This window comes from Pygoscelis adeliae, unplaced genomic scaffold (assembly GCF_000699105.1).
Source record: "Pygoscelis adeliae isolate BGI_AS28 unplaced genomic scaffold, ASM69910v1 Scaffold98, whole genome shotgun sequence".
Lineage (NCBI taxonomy): Eukaryota > Metazoa > Chordata > Aves > Sphenisciformes > Spheniscidae > Pygoscelis > Pygoscelis adeliae.
In genome coordinates, this window is record NW_008825547.1 from 1,550,596 (window position 1) to 1,561,276 (window position 10,681).

Below are 10,681 nucleotides of genomic sequence, written 5' to 3' on the forward strand. Positions count from 1 at the left end.
GCCGGTGACACCAGACTTGGAGCCAGGTATTGATCTGCTGGCTCTTCCTGTTTCTTCCCTCATCATTCCCTGCAACTGGAAGGGTAGAGGAGAACATCACTTGTGCTTCTGATCCCTTAGCCAGTTGTCCCAAGGCCCTGAAGTCTCTCTCGATTGCCCTCGGACTTCTTGTTGCAACTTCATCGCTGCCTACCTGAAAAATCCATAACAGATAATTATCTGAGGGCCGTACCAGGGTAGGAAGCTTTCTCTTCACATCTTTTTACCTGGACCCCAGGGAGGCAGCAGACTTCCCTAAGAAGTGGGTCTGGTCTGCGTATTGGGCCTTCTGTTCCCTTCAGAAGGGAGTCTCCCATGACAATGACCTGTCTTTTCTTTATGGAAGCAGTTTTGACACAGGGTGTAGGCCGACTTAACCTTGGCAGCACCTCCAAGCTGGATGAACCATCGTCCTCGTTATTGTTTGGTTCCACTTGCAGAGCCTCATACCCATGATGCAAAGACACCTGGGAAGGTGGGGTAGTCATGGAGGAGACGTGCCTGCTGCGCCAGGCAGGAATTTGTCGCCATTGCCCCCTATCCCTTAAGTCACTGTGTTCAGCCAGGCGGAGAGAGGATGGGGAATCCTCCGTATCATGCGTCCTGTTGTTAATTAAAAGCTTTTTTGGGGGATGTTTCTCTGCATGTCTTTTGTATGATTTGATAAAAAGTCTTTGGTTGGAATGCCTAGGGATGTAACTCAGCAAATATGATTTTTTTTGTTCATAAGTTTGTTTGCTCTTTGCAGCATGTAGGTTAAGGTTTCTGCCTTGAGTAGCAACTAAAAAGCACCATCAAGCGGTTTGCTATTTTATTTTATAAAGTTTTTTTAAAACTTATAAGAACTTGAAATACAAGTATCATCAATTTCAGCCTCTGTTGAAAAAAAAATAAAGCTCAATAGTTATGTGCATGTAAAATTTAATATTCTTGACATCTTTCTGGCTTAAAAATGCTTAACCTCTTTATTTTGAACAGAAACACACAATGAATTTTATCCTGTACCACCTCCATACAGTGTAGCTACCTCTCTTCCTACTTACGATGAAGCAGAGAAGGCCAAAGCTGCAGCAATGGCAGCTGCTGCAGCAGAAGTTGCCCAACGAGTAAGTGTTACAGTTCTGCTTTATTTCAATTTTGTGCAACATGTTAGGCTAATCTAATTAATTATTTATAACAATTGGGCCCATATTATGGCCTATTTAGTAAAAAATGGTGGGTTGGTGATTTAAATATTTTGGATGCTTAGGTTTTGTATAGATAGTGTAAGTTAGTTGTAAAGTACTATGAAAAGTGTATCATATTCACTCTCTTCTGAGGCATAGCTGCTGTCTAAACAGCTTTAAAAGTCAAATTTTGCCCTGTTTTAATAGTTTATCCAATATTTTGTCATCTTTTAATTAGGTATCTGCTACTAATGTTACTTTGTAGAGTTATTGCTGATATTTAGCGTTCCAGATGGTAAAAAAGAAAAAAAAAATAAAATTAATGAACAAAGTAGACCTTTAGAGAGGAAGGAGAGTTCCAACAGTCTGGAAGGGACAAAACCCCAAATAATGTATGTCTGTTTTAAAAAGAAAGGTCCCTGTTGTTTGCTCCATGAAAACTTTAATACTGAAGTTCAAAGAAATGTTCCAAGTACTCTCAAACAAACAAAAAACCCCACACCACGAGTTATGATAAACCATAAATTAAGTAATAGGTATATATTCAGTGTTTATAGTTTTGTAAGAATTAACATTACAAAGAATACAGTCTTCAAAATAGAAAACTGATACCTGCAATTAGTGTTAAATGTTAGTTTTGTAAGCAAAGTTCTTTCTTTTTTTTTTTTTCTCCCAAGTTTTGGAATGTGGAAATTCTGCTGTATGGTAGTATTGGCCATAATATACTATACCCAAATTAGGCTTTCAGTGCTTTCACTAAAAATCTCCACCTTCAGATCAAATGTGATTGCATTTGAGATGCATTTAAAATCTTACTGACTGCAGTGTGCTTGTGACTGGAAAAAAAAATTCTGCTGACCCAGCAGGAGGCTGTTCCTTCCTTGACTGCTGTGCAGTAATCACAGTGCACAACACTCACTTTAAGGTATGCACAGCTAAAGTTCAAGTGGATTTGTGTAACATCGCCAGTGAATGTGTTACACAAATCTGTTTTACTAAATGCAGTAGGGAACCAGGGACACTGGAATGGTTACTTGCCAAGTTTCTGCTATGAGGTGATGGTCTCCAGTTGTAACCTTTTAACTGCTTTAACAGGAGTTTGGATTCTATGTAGTCTGTCCTTACTGCTTGTCATGCAAGTAAAACTTTTGCTGCGATAGTGGTCCGAATGAAACCCTCAATCTGAAATTATAAACCTTTAAACTTACTTAGAACACTAGCAACCCAAACCTCAACTTTTAGAGTACCATTACCAGTCCTGTGATGCTTCACACAGGACGTGTGCAACTGTCTTGCAAGATCCTTGTTGCTTTTAACTTTGTATGTCTAGAACTCTGAGGTGAAAGTTTCAGACATACAAGCAATCTTCCTTGACCTGAATTCTACAGGGAAAACCTCAGGCTGGGGTTCAGCCAATTTCAAGAATAAAGCTAAGCAAAAAAAAAAAAAAAAAAAAATCACTGTTTTTTGTCTTGTCATTTTAAGCTTTTTTTTTTTTACTTTGGAGAACCCTTTCTCACAAGTTCAGGTCACTGTGTCAGAAACATCTTTTGCCCTTCCTCAGAAAATCTGCCTGATTTTGGCCAAATTACAAATTTTTGAAAAATTAGTTTCCACAGTTCATACATACAGCTTCAAATTCAGTAAATGTATGGAGATTGTCTTGCATGAACAAGTTTAGACTGCTCATAGCTCTGAAGGGGATGGGACTGCAGACGTGCTGTCCCCAGAGAACATTCTCAAATGTTCCATATCAGAGTAGGATTACGGGACTAAAAGTTGATATACCTTATGACTGCTCTTGACTGCTTCTGGTGAAAACACTGGAAGTGAGAAACAGGAATTTCTGGTGTGCCCTGAAGTAGTTCTATTATTGTTGGCCTTCAGTTAGAAGGGAAGGGGAAAGCCACTTGATTCAACTGCAGGGGTATCAATGTTAGGTGGAGCGAAGAAGGACAATGGCTCTGAGCTTCTGAAGCTTATGTGTTGTGGGAAGAGAAGTCTGGTTTTGGTTGGGCAAGGAGGTAACTGGCTCAAAGTGAACACAGGCAGCGATCAGAGAGGATTGGTCCAAGTCCAAATAAGAAAAGGCAGGGGTGAACGGAGAGCTGTGGAATGGAGGGAGAACAGAGGGATTTAAATGAGAAACAGGAGGGAGAAGGATAAACTGGGATTGGTGGAGAAAGGAACCCAAGTGGGGACAAAATGTGGTACTGGGAAAGGAGCTGAAGCTGGTGTGTGAAACGAGGAGTAGGGAAGGAGAAGGGATCTGGAATTAAGAGGTAGGAGAGTAGGATATGGTGACAAAGTCAGAAATAAACTTTTACATAGTCTGTTCTTCCAAAATGTATAGTAGAAGTTGACGTTGAAGAACTGGGTGCTGACACCATAAGAATTTGACTTATGAAGAATCTGTAGGAACACGCCATCATTCCCCCAAAGTAGAGATTGGCTGAAAAGCTGTAGACTTACGGCAGTGCTAAGTTAGTATCAGAAGTCTATTCAGTGTACCTAAAAGCCACAGTCCTGCTGACTGCTGAAGATCTCAAGTTTGATAGAATTTCTGCTCAGTTTGCTTCCGTGTTTTTTAGTTTTTTAGTTTCTTTTTTTAAAGCACACGCACATACACACACAAGCTATATTAAAGAAACAGTATGAAAGGTTGCAAAGTTGAGATTTGGGGAAAAAGTAGGAAGTGCTGAAGTTGTCACAATTATGTGCCGTCACGTTTTTCCTTAATGCCATTTTAATTACCACGTGGCACTGCCACAAAATCCCTGCCTTATTTAATACCTCTGATGGACTTATGCTGGGGTGCAATAAGACTGTGTAATAAGACTGTCTTAATCTGGCAGATGCCTGGAATAAGAAAAAAGGTCATGTTATGGTTAGAGTGGTGGTTTGCCATCTTGAAGGGAAGGATTTTGATCCTTAGCTCTGAATACCCATGGAAGAACAGATAAGTGACTTAAACTTTGCACTACGGATATGTATTTAATTGTTTTCTCACTTTCACTGTCTGGGAGATCACAAGCAGTGACGGCTGCAGACGGTATCCGAATTGCATATTACACACTTTGCAAAACATACACAGACCATATAACATGTAGTTTTTTCAGTTTTTATTTTCAGCCTTATGAAATTAGTGCTCTTATGAATGTGAACTCTGATCTGTGCCTCTAGTTTCTTCCTCATAAAACGAGGATATATTGCCTCTTCACTACAATAATGTGAACAGTTGGAAAAAGTATCATTCAAGGTAACATAAGGACATTTAACATGAAGCTGATAATTGTTTCATGGTGTAGTTAAGTGTGCAGTAAAGGAAGGTACAAACTTACTTACTGAGCAAAAGAGAGGAAAACGGTATAAAAAGGCAGCACATTTAATAAACAGCTTTCATATTTTTTTCCCCTAAATGATGTAGGGATCTTACAAAAAACATTAGTGTGATCGTACTAAAGACTTCATCATAGGCCCTGCATCCACAGATTGTACGAACAATCTGAACTTAACATTTACTGAAAATTTCAGTACTTGTTTTTGTAGTTCTTTGTGTAGCTTGTCTTACAAGAATAGATTGTGTATAAACATTTATTTCTTTCAAATGCTCCCAGATAGCTCAATGTATCAAAGAAATTGTAGCAGCCCTATGTCATCGGTAGTGATGGCATTAGTTACCCTGGCTCTTGATGTTTTCCTTTTCAAATTCTCAAGGTCAGTTTTGAAAGGTCAATTTAAATGGACGAAAATATTGCTAACAGTTAAATGACTTGTTTGTATGTTGCAATGAATGGCTTTTACTTAATGCTTTTCAGTTGCATTTGTCTTATGTTTTTCTGTTTTTACATGCTTAGCACGCCCAGTTTAGGGAGTCTAGGAGTCTGTTTGATGAAATATTCCTCAGTCGTCCAGAGGTATGGTATAGTTCTCTCTAGTTTAGACTTTAACTTTGAATTTTCCTGCTAGCAAACAAATGCTTCTGGGATTCATTGTGCCTTTTTTCCCCACCATTAACTTCTCCATATTGTTTTGTATGCTGAAGGTATCATTTATGGGGTTTATTAAGCAATTTGACCCTTTCCTCAGAAGTTTTTCTCTGTAAATCCACTGCATTGAGCAGAGTTATATCAGTTTAGTTATCCAAGGGGTTCCTGAAAACTTGGGTTCTTTACTTGATTAAAGGTGATTGTCTCGCTATATGCCATGCTAGGTTTCAATTTGATAGAAGGTAAAAGGCATTGGGGCGAAAAAACAGTCCTCTTTTTGCAGAATACTACAGAGAGCACTGTAGTTTCAGAGGACTTAATAGGTTTGACTTCAATAGATGCTGTGTGCCATTTGATATTCTTTTGCTTAGAGAAATTACTCTGTGTGACGTGCCATTTATGTTGATAATATATTTTGCTGTTTAGATGTTTCTCTGATCATAGGAACAGTAAGTTTTCTGTTTATACAGATCTCAGCATATTTAGCAAACAAGAAATATTGTCTGTGATCCTTAACATGGCTAAATTTGTCAAAATTCAATATGAGATACTGAAACAGTGTTACATATTTTATGGATTTTTGTGTGTTGTTATATGACATTCTTCTCATTAAAAAAGAAAAAATACATATAAATAAAACATGTAATTATTCTCATTGATAAAAATGTCAATATCTAATTGAAGTATTACTATGCAATTACGTTCTAAGCATCAGCAGAGAGGACAGCCATTCTGCATTGTCCCTTTTCATTCCTCAGTGGATGGTGGCAAACAATTTATATTTTGAAGAAAGGCTGGGGCAGTTGACACCAACTAGATCAAATGAGAGCACTCTGAAAGACAGCTGATATTAGCAGGGCTTGAGCAGTGGCTAATTAGTGTCTTCTGTCTGCAGGACTGATATAAACCACATAATATTAAATGATGTAGATACAGGCTGGACATGATTTAAGCTCAGGAAACTGTTTAATTTCTTAAACATTCTGATAATTTTCATATGCCAATTTTTGGAGACAGTAAATAGAACTCAGTTTAATATAATTCCCTTTTGACATTGAGTGTGATAAATTACAATTTTTTCACACTTAGTACAACAGTGCCTGCTTGCAACTGTCTGCTTTCATGTCCCTGGGTTGTATATTGACCTGTGTTTCTCATACGTGTAAGTCTTGGAGAAGCCTGTGCATATAGAGAAACCTGCTAACTTGTTACTGTAGCTGAACAAAATTTTCTTTTTCTGAAGCAACATTTTACATAGTGTGATTCACTAACTGGTTTGGAAATGCCAGTACGAAGTACAGTAGTTAGCAGACAGTCTAAAAAAAAGTCCAAGAATTATTTTGTATGGGGTTTTCTAGACCTTCTGAAATTAAAATTGAAAGTATTTTTATTTGTCCTTGAAACATTGAAAAAGGAACTTTTGTGGCATACATTTCAGAGATAACCAGATACAAATGCAGCTCTGTTTAATGCATTTTCAGCCCTTCCTTCCCTGCCCTTCCCCCCCATCAGTCTTGTGGCTGCAGCAAAGTTGAGCTAAATAAACTAGTGCTTTCACAGTCACTTAAGATGACCATTTAGGGACATCTGAAATTATATAGAACTGAATTATAGCCCCTTAAGATTGTTGTTCAACTAGCTTTTTGTGCTTTCCATGGAATTGTCTATGTGAATAGCAGTGTTTTTAAAGTAAGTTATCTGATACAGAGTCTTGGTTAATTAATCTGAAATAAAGAGCACAACTGGAATTTCACGGCCATGTTATGAAGAGTAAAGCTGGCTGCCTTGAGTTGGTACAGTTCATTCTAGCACATTTTTAACCATAATCGCTATACCCTGGTAAATTATTTTGCTGTGTTGACAAAGGTGGACGTGTCAATCACACAGAACTTTAGATCACTGTGATTGTTTAATGCCCTTTTAGTTATGAACTTAATATACAAAATAACATTTGGTACAGCGACTGAATAATGTTAGAGTTACATTATTTCAGTACTAAGTGTTTGCTGTGGGTGAAACAGCTAAGTAAATCTCACTTGAACTGATCTCCCTTGATTTCATTTTTTTAATAGGTCACTTCTTATCTCAATTCTAATACATTATGATTAATTGGAGAAAAAACAGGAAAAGAATGTTATTCATGCTTACATCTAGCCCATATTACTGCTGCTACTGACAGCATTAACTTGTATCATCCTGCATTGTTTTGATGTTATTCATTTAAGTATAAAAATGGTGTGTTTAACTGGTTTTACAGTCTTCATCAGGCTCTCTTTAGTAAGTGCTGTCATCATGAAAACTTTTACGTTTGCCAGTCTAGAGTTGCAGCAATGTTTTACTTGTGCACAGAACTGCATATGTAAGATCTGCCAAGTTCTGTTCAAAATCAAGTACTGAGAAACAAAACAAACTCATACTTTCAGTATTTTAAGATCTAATATTCTGACACGATGAGAGGAACCTTTGGATTGTTTTGACGGACATCTCTGTTTAGTTTTGTTTGACTTAAAGTGCTGTGCTTCTTGAGTTCAGAAGACTTAAACACTTCTAATGTGCTCGCGCCCTCTAGTGTCCCTAGAGGTTTTCTTTGTTTTGCATATGTTTTTCTGTGGGTTATAGCATAGTCAAATTCGTTACTGCAATGCTGTCGCATCAGCAATTTATTTTAAGATACAAACCTTATTCTGTATTTTGGGAAGCATTAAAAGACTTTTCTGGCAGGAAAAATATAGAACATACTATTTATTTAAAAAAAAAAACCTAATCTGTATTTTGGGAAGCATTAAAAGACTTTTCTGGCAGGAAAAATATAGAACATACTATGTAATGATTTTTTTTAAAAAATATTTAATAGCTTGGCTGCATATCAAGATAGTTACAGTAAAAAAAGATTTCTCTTGGTTTTGATTGTCAAAGTACTCATCTGAAATAATTTCTAGCTTCATTTATAGATGACTAGGCAGTATGTACATATCTTCTACAGAAACTTTTCAGTGAAATTTGGGCTCTGTCAATATAAGCAACAAATAAGAGTTTTTATAGATATGAATTATCTTTCTTTTAAACTTCCTTGATGTGGACGTATTACGGAATTGTCAATTTTCTTCTAGATTTGGAAACATAATTAATACTTTAATCCTACAGATAGTTATTCTAAAATAAACTTTTCACTAAATTATCACTAACCTGTAAATCCAGGAAGAAGAGTATCCACCACGGGATGATTTCAGTGATGCAGATCAGCTTAGAGTGGGCAATGATGGCATCTTCATGTTGGCATTTTTCAGTAAGTTATCTTGTATCCCAGACCTACTGAGGTATATCTTAATTGTACCTTATTTCTATGGAATATAAAAGGTAGCTGTGGAAAAACTGCATTAATGTACTGTAATGAATGGATTTTTTTTTTTACCTGTACACAGATATAAACACTTCCCGTTCCAGATGTAGCAAATTTGTTGCACTTTGTGGCATCTGTCACAAATAAGGGGACAAAGCAAAATCATAGTAAATGTTTTGAGGCATAGCAAGGCTGCACTGTTAACTATGAATTGGGAAATTCTGTCATCTTCTAGTTGGACTACCAACTTGAATTAAAGGCTGGATCACAGAAATCTGGCAATCGATTTTTAAGTAGAAGAAATTTGAGAGAGTGATGATGTGCTATATAAAAGTTGCTGATGTTAGCGTAGTGAATTAAATAGCTGTGGGTGGATTTTTCGAACAAATCCAACAATGCTTATTTTCAGGTTGAACTAATCACTAGCATATAAAAATGTACTGTCTTCAGGTAACGTCTGATTGCAACCAGCGCTACTATGGCACTTCTTCAGGTACTATGTGTGCGCACTGTGCATGTCTTATCTTGTAACTTACGTACTGCGTTGAGCTAAGTTAGGTTTAGCCACTATAAGTTACTTCTAGAAAGAAGCTGCTTCTGTTTTGCCAATTGCATAGTTCTTTCTAATTTCTGAGGATATTTTCCCCTTCTGAAGTAAAGGTGTTTGGCAGCCTGGATGGAAGCTTGGTGTTGGGGATGTAGCTGTCCTTTTTAGCATTCATCAGGATGAAAGCTGATTGATTATCCACTGAAATCTCCTTTATGTCTTTCAAGCTAGATCTAATCTCAGTTCTTTTTTCTGTAATGTCTTTCACAGTCTCTTTATTTATCAGATGAAGGTTACAGAACTTTCACAAAAGTTTTTTTTCATGTTGGCGTATGAAGTACTAGGACAATGTGGTGTTTGCATCTTGGGATAAAAATATATGTCTCTACCTCACATAGCAAATGCATAAATACATATATAGGGTAACAAAGCGAGTTTTGTAGTCTGACCCCTTTCTGTAGTTGGACCATAGAAAGGGTATATATTCTTGGGGGAAAAGGGGGGGGTATAGCTTAATTTTTCTTTTTCCCTTTTTTCCCCCTTCCCTATGTGCTACAACTTTTTGTATTTTACCTACGTAGGTTCTGTATTGTGTGAACTTGTTCTTGCTTTTAAATCCTGGTTCAGGCCTTCATTAGCACTGCACTTGGAGGTCAAGTGGATTTCTGGCTCTAATATGTTTTAAGTCCTTAAAATCACAGCTGAAAACAGACTTGTTAGCTTACAGCTAGGAGCACAGTAATAGTAAAAATCCTGCTATGCAGAAGCTGAACTGGAATCAAAGGCTCCAGAAGGGCTCCAATGATACTCACATGCAGTCGGCCAAAACTGCATGCCCAGAACCTTGTGTGCACCTTCCAGAATGCAGACGTTTACTTGGATAAACTGGCAACTTTCTCTTCAAATAGCTGTTTAGCTGAGACTGACTGCACAGAGCACTACTTTTACACATTTAACAAAAATACTCTGTAGATCATAATTTTTCTTGATTATTCTGACACTGTTACTGCCAACTTTGCTCGCTTATGAATGAAATGCATAAATGAGGGCTTAGATGTTGCAAGATATTTATGCAAGTGTATGCTTAATTGGGATCTGTGTTGGCTGTTATGGACACCGGTTACATATGGAAATTGATAAAGTTTACTTGTTTGTGTGCGTAGTATGAGGAGTTCACAAAAACTCATAGCATTTATAGACCTGTAATATCAATTTTCAGTTTTTCTTAGGGAAATTGGAGAACTAAATGAAAAATGAGCTTAACTTAATAAAGGTAGACCGTAAATAGTGGGTGGTGCATTCCTGTCCCTCTAATAAGGAGATAAGTCTCCATAAAGTTGATGTATGTAGATTTAAGAAAGCAGAAATTAAAATGAAATTTACAGTATGGCTATCTTCTGTTTTTTGTTTTTTTTTTTCAGGGTGGGATGTGTTTAAACGCTTCAAGTAGAGGTTGGCAGATCACAGACAGCCTAGAATAAGTTTCCTCACTTAGTTAAAATGCAGAAGAACAGTGTCAGGAACTGTGCTCTAGTGAGAGGAGCATGGAACGAGTGGCTTGTTCCAGCTGTGCTCTGCCACCTCCTCCTCTGACTGTTAC

The 10,681-nt window shown here is 37.2% G+C and overlaps 1 protein-coding gene across 1 annotated transcript in view; it reads left to right on the forward strand.

Annotated features, from left to right (window-relative positions):
• The window catches only part of NDFIP2 (Nedd4 family interacting protein 2), a gene marked incomplete at its 5' end in the record, with an annotated part of 33,035 nt that overhangs the window by 4,500 nt on the left and 17,854 nt on the right, over window positions 1-10,681 (forward strand). Inside the window, 2 exons of the mRNA XM_009332047.1 lie at window positions 1,018-1,145; window positions 8,393-8,480. Of these exons, the coding sequence (XP_009330322.1) occupies window positions 1,018-1,145; window positions 8,393-8,480 (216 nt within the window). The remainder of the gene's footprint in view (window positions 1-1,017; window positions 1,146-8,392; window positions 8,481-10,681) is intronic.